We start from the raw sequence: 15,323 nt of genomic DNA, 5'->3' as shown, positions 1-15,323 counted from the left end.
AATTACCCATTTGTTATCTTTATCTAAGCATCTGCTTCTGTTTTGTACTTTTTTTTTTTTTTTTAAGATTCCATATATAAGTGAAATTCTTAAAGAGATGGGAATACCAGACTGCAAGGAGATCCAACCAGTCCATTCTGAAGGAGTTCAACCCTGGGATTTCTTTGGAAGGAATGATGCTAAAGCTGAAACTCCAGTACTTTGGCCACCTCATGAGAAGAGTTGACTCACTGGAAAAAACTCTGACGCTGGGAGGGATCGGGGGCAGGAGGAGAAGGGGGCGACCAAGGATTAGATGGCTGGATGGCATCACGGACTCGATGGACATGAGTCTGAGTGAACTCCGGGAGACGGTGATGGACAGGGAGGCCTGGCGTGCTGCGATTCATGGGGTCACAAAGAGTCGGACACGACTGAGCGACTGAACTGAACTGAACTGAACTGAACTGAATACCAAATCATCTGACCTGTCTCTTGAGAAACCTATATGCAGGTCAGGAAGCAAGTCAGAACTGGACACGGAACAATAGACTGGTTCCAAATCGTGAAAGGAGTACGTCAAGGCTATATATTGTCACCCTGCTTATTTAACATATGCTGGAAGAAGCACAGCTGGATCAAGATTGCCAGGAAAAATATCAATAACCTCAGATATGCAGACGACACCACCCTTACGGCAGAAAGAGAAGAGGAACTAAACAGCCTCTTGATGAAAGTGAAAGAGGAGAGTGAAAAAGTTGGCTTACAGCTCAACATTCCGAAAACGAAGATCATGGCATCTGGTCCCATCATTTCATGGGAAATAGATGGGGGAACAGTGGAAACAGTGTCAGACTTTACTTCTGGGGGGCTCCAAAATCACTGCAGATGGTGATTGCAGCCATGAAATTAAAAGACGCTTACTCCTTGGAAGGAAAGTTATAACCAACCTAGATAGCATATTCAAAAGCAGAGACATTACTTTGCCGACTAAGGTCCGTCTAGTCAAGGCTATAGTTTTTCCAGTAGTCATGTATGGATGTGAGACTTGGACTGTGAAGAAGGCTGAGCACTGAAGAATTGATGCTTTTGAACTGTGGTGTGGGAGAAGACTCTTGAGAGTCCCTTGGACTGCAAGGAGATCCAACCAGTCCATTCTGAAGATCAGCCCTGGGATTTCTTTGGAAGGAATGATGCTAAAAACTGAAGCTCCAGTACTTTGGGCACCTCATGCGAAGAGTTGACTCATTGGAAAAGACCCTAATGCTGGGAAAGATTAGGGGCAGGAGAAGGGGACGACAGAGGATGAGATGGCTGGATGGCATCACCGACTCAATGGACATGGGTTTGGGTAGACTCCGGGAGTTGGTGATGTACAGGCAGGGAGGCCTGGCGTGCTGTGATTCATGGGGTCACAAAGAGTCGGACACAACTGAGCAACTGAACTGATAAGTGAAATTATGTGTGGTTAGCTTTCTCTGACTCATTTCACTTGGCATAATAGCCTCTAGGATCATACGGGTTGTCACGAAATTTCGTTCTTTTTTATTGCTTTTTTTCTTCAGAAACATAGCCAGAAGTGGAACTGCTGAATTGGACAGTAATTGTCTTTTAAACTTTTTGAGGAACCTCCATACTACTTTCCATAATGGCTGTACCAACTGACATTCCCACAACAGCTGGGTGAGGGTTCCCTTCTCTCCACATCCTTGCCAACACTTGTCATTCTCTGACTAATCTCACTTTAGTATAATACCCTCTAGGTCCATCCACAGTGTTGCAAATGGTAAGAGTTCATTATTTTTAATGGCTAATATTTCATTGCATGTATACCACATCTTCTTTACCCATTCATCTATTTATAGGCACTTAGGTGGCTTCCATACCTTGACTATTGTGAATAAGGCTGCAATAAACACAAGAGTACATATATCTTCTCAAATTGGTATTTCTGTTTTCTTCAGAAAATACCCAGAAGGGGAACTACTGAATTGGGTGGTAGTTCTACTCCAAACCTTTTTTTAGGAACCTCCCTCCATACTGCTTTCCATAGTGTGTGTGTTACTCACGCAGTCGTGTCCGACTCTTTTCGGCCCCATGGACTGTAGCCCACCAGGCTCCTCTGTCCATGGGATTCTCCAGGCAAGAACACTGGAGTGGGTTGCCATTTCCTTCTCCAGGGGATAAAGCCGGGTCTCCCACCCTGCGGGCAGGTTCTTCACTGTCTGAGCCACCAGGGAAGCTTTCGAGAATGGCTGCACCAATTTACATTCCCACCAACAGTGCACTAGGGTTCTCTTCTCCACACTCTCACCAACACTTGTTATTTGTTGTCTTTTTGATAACAGCCACTCTGACAGGTGTGAGGTGGTATCTCACCACGGTTCTGATTTGCATTTCCCTGATGATTACTGGGGAGGAGCGGTGGCTGCTCCAACGCAGGAGGGCCAAGAGAAGCTACTCCACGTTCAAGGTCAGGAGGGGTGGCTGTGAGGAGATACCCCTCGTCCAAGGTAAGGAGCAGTGGCTGAGCTTGGCTGCAGCAGCCGTGAAGAGATACCCCACGTCCAAGGTAAGAGAAACCCAAGTAAGACCGTAGGTGTTGTGAGAGGCATCAGAGGGCAGACACACTGAAACCACACTCACAGAAAACGAATCAATCTAATCACACTAGGACCACAGCCTTGTCTAACTCAGTGTAACTAAGCCATGCCGTGTGGGGCCACCCAAGATGGGCAGGTCATGGTGGAGAGGTCTAACAGAATGTGGTCCACTGGAGAAGGGAATGGCAAACCACTTCAGTATTCTCACCTTGAGAACCCCATGAACAGTATGAAAAGGCAAAATGATAGGATACTGAAAGAGGAACTCCACAGGTCAGTTGTTGCCCAATATGCTACTGGAGATCAGTGCAGAAATAACTCCAGAAAGAATGAAGGGATGGAGCCAAAGCAAACACAATACCCAGTTGTGGATGTGACTGGTGATAGAAGCAAGGTCCGATGCTGTAAAGAGCAATATTGCATAGGAACCTGGAATGTTAGGTCCATGAATCAAGGAATGTGAAGAGTTGACTCACTGGAAAAGACTCTGATGCTGGGACGGACTGGGGGCAGGAGAAGGGGATGACAGAGGATGAGATGGCTGGATGGCATCACCGACTCGAAGGAAATGAGTTTGGGTGAACTCCAGGAGTTAGTGATGTACAGGGAGGCCTGGTGTGCTGCAACTCATGGGGTCACAAAGAGTCGGACACGACTGAGCAGCTAAACTGAACTGAACTGATGATAACTGATGTTGAACCTTTTCATGAACCTGTTAGCCATTTGTATGTCTTCTCTGGGAAAATGTTTGTGTCCTAGGTCCATTTTCAAATTGTTTATTCTTCTGATGTTGAATCCTCCAAGTTCTTTGCTTATTTTGGATATTAACCCCTTATCAGACAAATACCATCTTCCATTCTGTCGGTGGTCCTTTTATTTTGCTGATAGTTTCTTTTGCTGCAAAAGCTTTTTAGTTTGCTGTTGTCCCATTTGTTTATTTTTGCTTTTGTTTCCCTTGCCTGAGGAGACATACTCAAAAAAATATTGCTGAGACAGGTAATAAAGAGCATCCTGCCTGTTTTCTTCTGGGAGTTTTATGGTTTCAGGTCTTACATTTAAGTCCTTTATCTGTTTTGAGTTTATTTTTGTAGATGGTCTGAGAAAGTAGTACATCTGACTCTCTTGCATGGAGCTGTCCTGTTTTCCCAGCAGCATTTACTGATGAAGCCATCATTTCCCCCCTTTGTATAGCCTCGCCTCCTTTGTCACAGGTTGACTGACCACATAAGTAGGTTTATTTCTGGGCTTTGTATTCTGTTCCATGGATCTATGTGTCTGTTTTGTGCCAATACCATACTGTTTTGATTACTGAAACCAGGGAACCTGCTACCTCCAGCTCTACTGTTCTTTCTCAAGACTGTTTGGCTACTTTGGGTCCTGTGTGTTGCCATATAAATTTTAGGATTTTTTTTTTCTAGTTCTGTGAATAATGTCATTGGTATTTTAATAGGGATTGCACTGAATCTTGAGGAGTATGGTCATTTTAGCAGTATTAATTCTTGAGACTGTCTTGAGGAGTATGGTCATTTTAGCAGTATTAATTCTTGCAGTCTACAAGCACAATTTATCGTTCCATCTATGTCCATCACATCACTGTTAGAGGTTTCTTTCATCAGTGTCTTACAGTTTTTTTAGTATAGGTCTTTTAGCTACTTAGTCAGCTTTATTCGTAGATACGTTATTCTTTTCAACGCAACTGCAAATGAGATAGTTTTCTTAATTTCTCTTTCTGGCACTTTGTTAGTATAGAAATGCAACCAATTTCTATATATTAATTTTATATCCTGCAATCTTGCTAAACTTATTAATCTAGTAGCTTTTTGGTGGCATCTTTAGAATTTTCTATATACAGTATCATGGCATCTGCAAACAGTGACAGTTTTACTTCTTCCTTTTCAATTTGGATTCCTTTTAACTTCTTTTTTAGGATTTCCAATTCTATGTTGAATAAAGTGGCAAGAGTGGGCATCTTTGTCTTTTTTTTGGTGGGGGGGGGGCCATGCGGTGCAGCTTATGATATCTTAGTTCATCGACCAGGGACCAAACCTGGGCCACTGGCAGTGAAAGCATCGAGTCCTAGCCACTGGACCACCAGGGAATTCCTCTGGGAATTCCTGTCTTCCACCTGATCTTAGAAAAAATACTTCCAGTTCTTTCCTCTATACCATGATTATCCTGAGTTACATAAGTATACATATTTATTAAAACACTTATTGTGCAATACAGTAAAATAGGTGTATTTTATCACATATAAATTATACCTCCAAGTTGATTAAAGACCATACTTTAGTATGAACCTATTTTCAGAAGCTTACCTATTATAAACCCACAACATTGTTTTCTCCCCATTTCACAGAACTGGAGGCAGAGGCTCTGCCGGCCTGGGGAACCAGACTGGAGTCGGCTCTCCCCTGACTCCCAGTGTGTACATACATGTCATTCCTTTTCAACGTTTTTAAGCCACTTGAAAATTTCTTCTGATGATTCAGACACTTAACCAATTCAAGGTATATGTCATATGGACTTGTGTTTCCAAACAGAATCACACTTATAAAATATTTCAAAAATACAGCTTCCTTAATAAAATTAAGCAGATGCTACAATAAATAGTCTGATCAGCAACTTATGGTAGAAGGAAACTTGTGCTTTTGAAGCCAGAAACTGCCAGTGTCAAAATACAGCACAAACCCCAGTGGTCTCCACAGGGTCCTAGGAAAATCATTAGGCTTGAGTCTCTTCTAACTAACTCCATTAAACAATTGCCATGGGCTTTCTTCCACAATTAAAGGCCCTTGGTAGGAATGTTATCTGTTAAGACTGCAAATTGTAATCATTTCCCAAAGAGGACCCAAAGGCAGCTTCATCCTAACCCAACTGAACAACCTCACAAAGCAGTCTTGCCAGGCTCATTACAGGCGAGGAAAGCAATGAGGCATCGCCACCAACTCCTAGCTCCGCCTGACAGCTGCTGTGTGTCCCCATTCTGGACTTGGCCCTTATTTCTCTCTGATGGGCCCTTTCAGCAAAGACCAATAAAACCAGGGGCTGTCTCCCCACATAGAGTCAGTCTTCTTTTTCTTTAGTTTTCAGTATGTGCCTAGTTTCACAGAATTCTTGCTCCTCTCCAGCTTGAGGCCTCTGAACACCTGGCCTGGACCTCTGTCTGCAATCTCCCCACTATTAACTAAGAGAGATGGGAGAGATTCCCACGGTTAGGGATTTCCAAAGCTCATTACCTTTGCATCATCCAATAGAGGGCTTCCTGGCTCTGAGTCGATGGAGTAGGGGGAGAAGCCGGCCTGAGACCCTGAGTCGGAGGCCGGAGGCGACATCAGAAGGACATTCTGATTAAAGTCATCTATCTTCAAGTCCACGTCATTGTCCACCAGGCTGCCCAGGTCAATGCCCTTCAGGAGCTCTGTAAAGAAAACCCTACCTGGCAAACGGTCGGTTTTATAACACTCAGCCTGGGCCAGGGCAGGGCTAGGAGGGATGCAGAGCCCCTGCTGCAGCTTTGCCCGTGGTGGCGCCTCGCACACATACCCATGGGCCTCCCCCACATACCCATGGGCCTCCCCAGCCCAGCACAGGACCCCTCCTATAACGAGCACACTCACTGCTCTTCTGATTGGCCAGCTTCAGCACCATGTTCTCCTGGCGCAGTTTATGATTGACCTGCTGCAAGTATTTGATGTAGTCGATGGCCTTCCTCAGAACGCCAGACTTGTGCATCTGGGAAGGAAGACGGATGAGAAACACAGCGGCATCAGACCAGCCTGCACAGTGAGGGCAGCAGAGGCCCAGAGCTCAGGTTCTGGAGTGGGAGGTCCTTGCTGGGTTCAGATCCTGATTCTTCCACTAACTAGCTGTGTAATGCAGGACAAGTTACTCAGCATCTCTGAACCTCACTTTTCCTCCTCTGTGAAATAGGGATAATGACAATATATGAGTCATAGGCTTGCCATGAGGGTTAAAAGAGATAATATGTGTAAAGAGCTTAGCCTCTGGCCTGGCAAACAGCAGCACTAAATATGAGCTGTTATTCCTACTTCTTGTAATAATCCTAGCACCAAAACAAACTTTAAGGAAAATAAGCGACAAAAAACCAGAGCACTGTTGGATGGTTATCTTAAATAAAGGTGTATCAGTACCTTTCAGATTTGAGGGCTACCAAGAAAATTGTATTTTCTTTGAAAACAGAGGTAAAGATAAACAGATAATAGATTTAAAAATCTACATGGCAAAGCCAAAAGATACATTAATTGAAATACCAGAAATACATGAAAAATAAATTTCTTCTTATTTGTTCTTGGTCAAAGACCCAATCTACATTTTATCTCCTCCCTAAAAGGTTAAAATATTGCTAGCCATCCCTGAATATGACTAAACATTTGCCAAAAATGCCATCGGCTGACTAAGAGGTGCACGTGGTCTTGTACTTGGCCATCAGTGAGCAGCAGGGGCCTGTGACATGGTGGTTGTGGGGGGGCGGTGAGTAGCCATCATTGCAGAGCAGAGTCAAAAGGTCCAGGCAAGCTACTGCCTGGCCAACTCCCAAAAGCTAACACTTCATAGAATTTCAAAACACCAAGATGCTTTAATAAGAAAGCACCTTTAACTATTCCTGCATTCACTCGCTTGGACCTGGGTCTTCCCTAAATTCCCAGAGCAAAGACAGACAGAGGGGAGATGACGGGGCATGAGACAAAATTCTGCTTGACACCCACCTTGGCATCAGTCCCCATGACCAGGTCCTTCAACTCAATGATTTTGTCGTTGATGGAGGAGCGATACCGCTTCTCGATGATGTTGTGTGTCGTCCGCCTTTCTCCTTCCTTGGGAGGCTCGAGCTGCTTGACTCCCCCGGGGACCTGCTTAATGGGCACCTTCTCTTGTCCCATCATCACAGGCATCGTGGTCAGAATGGTCCCATTGCTGCCCACCAGGGTCTAGAACAGACACAAGGGCAGAATGATGGCCTGGTTAGCGTGAGGAAAGCAACCTCAGGACACGAACCCGCCGGCCCTGGCCATGTGGCATCACCTGAACATGCTTGGTGTGGTCTGATGCCCTGCTTGGGATCATCAAGTCTGGAAGCCCCGGGAGCCATGGTATCTTGGGCACTGTGCCCTTTCAGAGTCACTGCTGGTTAGCCTGTGCCACAACAGCATGAGTGTGGGTCAACGCCAACCTTTGGTGTAAGGATGCCAGAAAATGTCTACTTTCTGCTTTGCTGTCAACCCGTCAGCCGCCTTTGAGCTCGTGTACAATGCTGCACCAACCACAAAACTTTCTCCTGTGTGTGACACACTTTTCCTCTCACATGACGGAGAACTAACTTACTGGATTTCCTTATACAATTTGACCATCAAAAACCTCAAGGGCAGAAGTGACAATCAGAGCCATTTTATTAAATAAACACACCCACTATGGACGCATCCCCCTGTTTTCCCCTCAGATCTGCTTTTCCTTCTCTTGGTTTCTATTTTCACTAATTTTAGTTTTATTTTCTTCAACAAATGGCCTCAATATCCAAATGGCCAATGAGCAGATAAAACGCTTCTCAAATGCATGAGTCATCAAGAAATAATTCACAATCAAAAGTACACATTTCAACTATACAACTTAATGGAATTGTGATGTATGTAATACAGTGTGTGTAACCAGCATAACCCTGATGAAGACACAGACCCTTTCTGTTTCCCGAGAAAGTTCCCACACGCCCCTTCCCCGTCTTTGTAATCACTGCTCTGACCTCTATCACTGTCTTCTTAAACTTCATACCCTGGAAACATCAGCATGAATTCTTTGTGATCAGCATCTTTTGCTCAGCATACTATTTCTGAAGGCCAGCCATGTAGCTGTATCAATAGTTCTTTTTGGATGGATAGCTGGGTTGATTCTGGTTTTTGGCTTTTATGAATAATGCTTACTTTTGACTTCTGATCACTTTTCTCTGTCAGACTCTCCGGCCACAAGATGCGGACAGTGACCAAGACCCTACACCTTAAGGGACCTTGCATGACCCACCTTGAAGCCCTTCCCTGCCTAGGGTCCTTCAGAAGCTAAACCCCCATCGGCAGGACCTAAGAGGCGGATGGTCCCGTGTGGACCTGCAGCTCCTCTGCGGTCCCTCCCTTGCTCCTCATAAACCCTAGGACTCCCACATAACACTAGGTGCTGGTACTTCTCAAGGGGGAAAAAAAACTAAAAAGGGATGATTGTGCAATTTGACTGACACATTCTATAGAGTTTCTGCATCTGTTCAGGGTCTGGAGGCTTTGTTAACATCTCTGAGGCCTAATACCCCCAAGAAAGAGGGAGCACAGCTCTTACCGGAACTTGCAGGGCGGCTGTCTGGATGGGGGTGGTGAGGGCAGTGAGGGCGGGGTTCTGGACTGCGGCCATCACGGGGCTGCCATCTGTCTTCAGTGTAGTCAGGACAAGGGAGTCTGTCTTGATGATCTGAGGCTGTACCAGGACCTGCATGGAAAAGGAAGCTAGCACTGTATTTCTCTTTTTCCCTCTTTTGGCTGCACCATCCAGCATATGAGACCTTAAGTTCTCAGACCAGGGATGGAACCCATACCCCTTGCAGTGGACGGGTAAAGTCCTAACCATTGGGCCACCAGGGAAGTCCTGGCAGTGCTATTTTTCTGTTTTGTGTTACATCTTGCTGCAAAGACCCTCCAGACAAGAATGATAAAATTTTCATAAAACTGAGAATGTAGCTTGACTACTGGGTTGCGGGGGAGAAAGAGCATAGCTAAAGAGGGTTTGGGGCTTCGCTTCTGGAGTGGCTCAGTGGTAAAGGATCTGCCTGCCATGCAGAAGAGGTGGCTAGATCCCTGGGTCAGGAAGATACCCCTGAGAAAGAAATGGCAACCCATTCCAGTTTTCTTGCCTGGGAAATCCCATGGACAGAGGAGGCTGGCAGGCCACGGTCCATGGGGTTCGCAAGAATCGGCTACAACTCAGCGACTAACCGACAACAACAAAGAGGGTCTTGGGATGGAAGGCTGAAAGGCTTCAATGCGAGCAGTGCCAGGAGCCTAGCTAGCGTGGAGACGGCATGACGCAGAGGGACTGTGGAGGGGAGAGAGATCTGATTATGGACAAACTGAGGAATGCCAGGTACATGGCTGAGAAGCAAAAATGGTAAACCTGGATTTTTTAAGATAAATTACTTCGTTAGAAATATAGTCCACTGTGATGCATGTCTTAAAAACATTTTAGCACATCTGTTTTCAGTTTTATACCCATCACATGTGCAAATAAGTTACTACACCAGCATTTACTGAGTTTATAGGAGTGCCAGTGTCCACCTACAGAGGTCATCTCTACTGGGTCTCATGGGTGCCTCATAAGGTCCAGTGGTTCCCTCACACCCTGCTGGCCCTGCTTGGTATGTAGACCCCATGCTCCATCACAGACTGGCCGAGAGCCCCTACCAAGGCCTCCCGGAACTCCTGCCAGCCACCTACCGGGACCTGCTGCACCTGGGGTGCAGCCACTGTCTGCACTGTAGCCGGGGCCAGGGTCTGCAGCGTGCCATTGGCCGTCTGCGTCAGCACCCGCTGGGCCTGCACCGTCTGCACCTGCTGCTGGATGGCGACTGGCTGCACCTGGGAGGAGGTCACTAGGCTCTGGACTTGAGGCTGAAGGACTTGGGAAGAGAGGAGAAGAAAAGTCACATGGACGAGGAATGCATTCTGTCACTGCAGCTGCATTGTAACCGAGTGCCTCGGAAGGACCCCAGCTCCCTGCCTGCTTCTGGACAGGATGTGGAGAGCCGTCCACAAGCTGGTCAAGTGGACAAGAGATCCTGCAAGGGCTGCCTTACTTTCTGAGCGAACGAGTAGAAGCTATTTCATTACTCCAGGTGCTGGAGTGGAGGTGAGGGGAGCTAAACAGCATATGGCTGTCCCCAGTGAGCGAGTTAACAGATGTTAGAACCAATTCCTGGGGCTTCATTGGCTCCCAGGAAATGAATGGAAAGTGTACTTTGGGATGACTGTTTTGGCTTTTTGCTCTGTCACCTTTCCCCAGCCCTGAAACCCCAGAAGCCTGCTGAAGAGCTGGCAGAGCCTGTGAAATAAATTAGTACAGCAGGACTAATCACACCCTGGGCTCCCCACAGGGTCAGAGAGAAATCCCACCGACGAAAAGGGGCTGGACAGCGCAGAAAGTTGCTGGTTTACTCTGCACACGGCTGAGGGCCCACTCTGAGGCCTCCCACTTCAGGAGACAGGGTGCCCACGTCAAAGGTGTGCTCCTCTCGGTGGTGGACGCTCAGATGTTGGCTGGATGCTGGGTTCTCAACCTACAGGAGCTGTGATCCTCCTGGGGCCTGGGTTAAGTTTCAAGACCCATTTCATACAAGCCTCCACCTCTAGTTCTCAGGATAGCCCTGAGCCTACTGTGCCGGTCAGGAGTCTGTGACCACGAATCCCTGAAGTAGGCCCAATAGACATTCAGGTACCTGAAGAGCGGGAACCTGATCCTGCACCACCAGGCTCAGTTAACCAAAACCTCATTCAGACCAGGCTAGGTCACTAAGATTCCGTCATCCCCAGGGAAGACAGAACGCTTCTCTATCTGCCTCCGCAGTATCTGCAGACTGGCCTGAAAACTTTTGAACCGACTAAAGGCTATGGCATGAGTTCTCAAGTCACCTTGAAAGCTGGTAGCTGCATTCTGGTAGATGACGGGCTGCTGGATGATCCTCGTCTGCGGAGCGGTGCTGAAGGTCGAGGTGATCATGACGGTCTGCGGCGGCAGCGGGGCAGGGGGCGGGGGCTGCGGCTGGGGGCGGGGCTGCAGAACCGGGGCCGCCCTTGGCTGGGTGGGACCCGACGCAGCGGGCGCCTTGACCTGGAGGGTCGCAGCCTGCGAGGAGGTGGCCGAGGGGGAGAAGGCCGGCAGCGGGACCTGGCTGAAGGGCCGCTGCCCGGAGGGGTCCCCGCTCCCGGCTCCGCTGCCGCTGCCGCTGCCGTTGCCACTGCCACCGCCGGGGAAGGAGCCGCAGAGTGGCTCTGAGAACAAGTCAGGGAACTCGCCCACTTGATTGCTGACGAACTGCAGCATCTCTGTGAACACACGGAGAGGGGGAATTTTACTGCCGTCCAAAACGTCTAGTTTAGTGGGTAAATGTGAGATAAAACGTCTTGGTTGTACTTGTTTGTGGTGTAGCTTTGGATCTAAAAATAGGAAATAAACTTGAAAAGTATTTAGCATCATAAACGAACAAGATATTGATTAACTTTTAAATTTGCTTAAGAACCTGAGGCACGAGAACTTGGGCAATCTCCGGGAGATAGGGAGGAACAGGGAGGCCTGGCGTGCTGCAGTCCGCGGGGTCACGGAGACGGGGACATGACTTAGCAGCTGAGCAGCAGCAACTGAGGCATGAGGAAATCCAACAGCTTTCCCAAGACCAGGGCAGAGACAGGTGGCCTCTTTCGTGCGCGGGGACTCAACGAGGCCAACACGGCTGACCATGGGTGAGCGGGACAGGACTTCACGTGGCTCCTGTTCTCCTCCCTCCTCACCACCTCCAGGCCCGCCCTGCCTGCTCTCCTCATTGTCTCCATCAGGTCTAATAGGAGCCGCCTCTGTGCCGGGTGTGTGCTGCCTTTGGAGGGGGCTGCTGGCCCCATTTTACAGTTGGGGGAGTCGCCGCCTTAAGTCTTTGGGGCTCAGCAGCCTGGCACTGTGAGGCCACCTCCAGTCCTGGCCAGCATTGCTCCCCATGGCAGAGCAGGAGTTGGCCAGACCCTGACTCTCACCACAGGCTAGCTCTGGGCCTTCCCTCCATCCTGGGCAATGGAACCCAGAAGGATGATGAAGGTGATGGCCCTGAAGGAAAGATGTTACGCGAGGTTGATAACAGGGAAATCACTCGGCCAAGGTCACACAGCGCATCAGGGCACAGCAAGGATGAGAACCAGTTCTTGGCCTCCCACCTTCAAGTTCTTCCACTGCACCGTCAGAAGGTCAGGGCAGAACAACCCGGGCCCTCAACTCCTCTAGCTGTGCCCCTTTCCTTTGGGCAAGGAATCCATGGGGCCGAGGGCATGTGTCCACTGGAGACCATGCCCTTCTTCTAGATCATGCTCTTAAGTACCTGGGACCCTAAATTCCCAGCCCTGAGGGCCACAAGCCTGCTTCCAGGGCCTCTTCCCCTGGTTCATCCTCCCAAAGGTTTACCCAAACCGAACTTAATCCACGACCAACAGCTCACCTCTCATGACTCCTTCCCTCCCCATAGGGCTGCTTCCCACTGCGAGTCTGGGGCCTCAGCTGTGTCCCAGGTATTTTCAGATCTACAATCCTCCACCCGGTCCACATCCTCTCCCTTTTCCTTTCCAATATATTCCCAAGAAGCTACTCCTTGTTCCTAAACTGTGGCACCCTCCTCTCAAACCCTCAAGGTGGCAGGATGCTCTGATCTGGTCACACAAAGAAAGAAAAACAAACCAAAGCCCCTAAGCACTATCTCTAATCATTCTCCAAACCTCCACCAGCACGTCCTTCCCAGGTCTCTAACTGTGTGTGCGTGTGCTCGTCGTGTGTGTGTGAATCTGGGCTATGAAGAATCTTACGTTAGGCAAGTAGAAAGCTACCCAGGGGTTTCTAGAGTGACCTAGCAGTTCAGCATGCTTTTGTGTTCCGTCAGTTCAACCTGCTGGAAAAACAGCACCTCACAAGATTAAATGACTACACAGTGGCGTTATTTACCAACACCTTGGCACTCAGCTCCGTCCCCACTCAGCCCGTCACCTGTGGGAGGGAGGAGTGGGCAGAATGCCACAGATAACTGTAACTTGCACCAACTAATTCCAATTTGTCATACATGATTATTGAGAAATATCCTCAAATTAGCACAAAATTTAAGCAAAACAATTCAGTACTGACACGTTCCCAGCACTATTTCTTTAAAATGCTTTAAGAAAGTGATTAAGAGAAACCTAATAATTTGTTGAGCCTTCCTGTAATATCTTCCCGCTAGGGAATCAACACAGAGGACTACTTTGTAAGCCATAAGACTCTTACTCCCCCACTAACTGCCCTAATCCATGGAAAGGGAAGGAGGGTAAAAAGAGGCCGGAGGGCAGACAGGCACAGGTTTGGCACCAAGTGGATCTCCAATCTAATCCTCTGTGTGAACATGGGCAAGTCACTTCTTTCCACATGCCTGTTTCCTCACAAGAGGCTACCACAAGAAGATGTGGTTTCTTTGTGGTGAGGATTAATAAGATAATGTATGCGAAGTGCTTGGTGAGAGGCTGACCCTTACAAAGATCCCTGGCACTGGGGCCTCTGAAGCCCTAGCACACGGGTGCTTGGCTCCACTTGCCTTGTCGAGTGCTCTCCAGAAACTTTTGTGGGGGGACACTTGGGCTGGCTGGGGAAAAGTCACGTGCAGAGGCCACACAGCTTAGCTCACAAAGCAGGGTGTGTTAGGCAGATGGAATGTGACTGCTTAAATTAAAAAAAAAAAAAAGAAAATCCTTTTCAACCCACACATGATGAGCTCTAGCAGAGGTATCTCCAGCCAGGCAGACGGGCACTGGGCTGAGGGGCACAGAGGGGCTGTGGAGACTGAGCCCTTGAAGGAAGAAGTAAGGAAGAGGCTCTGGGAGGCACTGCTGCAGCAGGCCCGCCGGGCCTCCCCGGACCCAGCTGGCTGCAGTGACAGAGGGGAGGCTGCGCAGGCGCAGATCTATCTGTATCTCAGGGTACTCCCTGGGAGCGCCCCGCATCTCCCAGCGCTTCCCTGTCCCCATCACTCGTGTGCCGTGGTCATGCAGGCTCCTGTGTCCACAGAGAGCCATGAAACCTGGAAAAGGGAGGCCTACGAGAAGGCAGGTTGTTGTTTTCTGTTTAAATAATTGTCTTTCTTTATGGCCGTGCTAGGTCTTCTTTGCTGTGCGGGCTTTTCCCTAGTGGCGGCGCTTGGGCTTCTCACAGCTGTGCCTTCTCTTGTTGCCAAGCACAGGCCCAGTAGCTATGGCTCACGGGCTTAGTGGGATCTTCGCAGGCCAGGGAGCAAATCCGTGTCTCCTGCATTGGCAGGTGGATTCTTTCCCACTGAGCCATGGGGAAGTCTGGGTATTTTTATGGAGCTTCGAAAATGCAGCTGGGCGAGACATGGAGGACAGGCATCCTTGAAGCTGGGCCATCGCCTGAGGCCTGCAAAGCCCAGCTCACTGGGTGGGGTGGAGGGGTGCTCCTGTCAGTTACCTTCCCCACCAAGCTACCCTCTTGTGTTTAGCTGCTTCATAAACTAAGATTCAAGTTGCCTGATAAAGTAAGCTGGGCCCCAAGAAACTACATGTGGGTTCTGATCACATAACCAAAATTAGAGGCTCTGGCTGTCACCTGTGCGTGACAGTCCCAGGTTTCATCCAAAGAGATCCCAAGTTCACGTATACTTTACGGGGCCTGGGACCTGGAGGTAACATAAGCCACTGTGTTTGGCTGTCCCGTGGCATCTACCTGAGAATGAAAGTGAAAGTGAAGTCGCTCAGTCCTGTCCGACTCTTCGCGACCCCATGGACTGTAGTCTACTAGGCTCCTCCCTCCATGGGATTCTCCAGGCAAGAGTACTGGAGTGTGTTGCCATTTCCTTCTCCAGGGGATCTTCCCGACCCAGGGATCGAAGCCAGGTCTCCCACATTCCAGGCAGACGCTTTAACCTCTGAGCCACCAGGGAAGCCCTGAGAATGAGGTAACCTG

General features: G+C 48.5%; 1 protein-coding gene across 1 annotated transcript in view; it reads right to left on the bottom strand.

The window, feature by feature from the left end:
* SREBF2 (sterol regulatory element binding transcription factor 2) overlaps nucleotides 1-15,323 on the bottom strand; it is a 60,078-nt gene that overhangs the window by 23,898 nt on the left and 20,857 nt on the right. Inside the window, exons 2-7 of the mRNA XM_052639764.1 lie at nucleotides 11,258-11,671; nucleotides 10,067-10,248; nucleotides 8,919-9,065; nucleotides 7,310-7,531; nucleotides 6,200-6,314; nucleotides 5,819-6,000 (exon numbers count right to left, since the gene is read on the bottom strand). Of these exons, the coding sequence (XP_052495724.1) occupies nucleotides 5,819-6,000; nucleotides 6,200-6,314; nucleotides 7,310-7,531; nucleotides 8,919-9,065; nucleotides 10,067-10,248; nucleotides 11,258-11,671 (1,262 nt within the window). The remainder of the gene's footprint in view (nucleotides 1-5,818; nucleotides 6,001-6,199; nucleotides 6,315-7,309; nucleotides 7,532-8,918; nucleotides 9,066-10,066; nucleotides 10,249-11,257; nucleotides 11,672-15,323) is intronic.

The sequence above is a fragment of the Budorcas taxicolor genome, chromosome 5 (assembly GCF_023091745.1).
Source record: "Budorcas taxicolor isolate Tak-1 chromosome 5, Takin1.1, whole genome shotgun sequence".
Lineage (NCBI taxonomy): Eukaryota > Metazoa > Chordata > Mammalia > Artiodactyla > Bovidae > Budorcas > Budorcas taxicolor.
The sequence above is the reverse complement of the archived record's forward strand: the minus strand, read 5'-3'. Positions and strand labels throughout refer to the sequence as shown.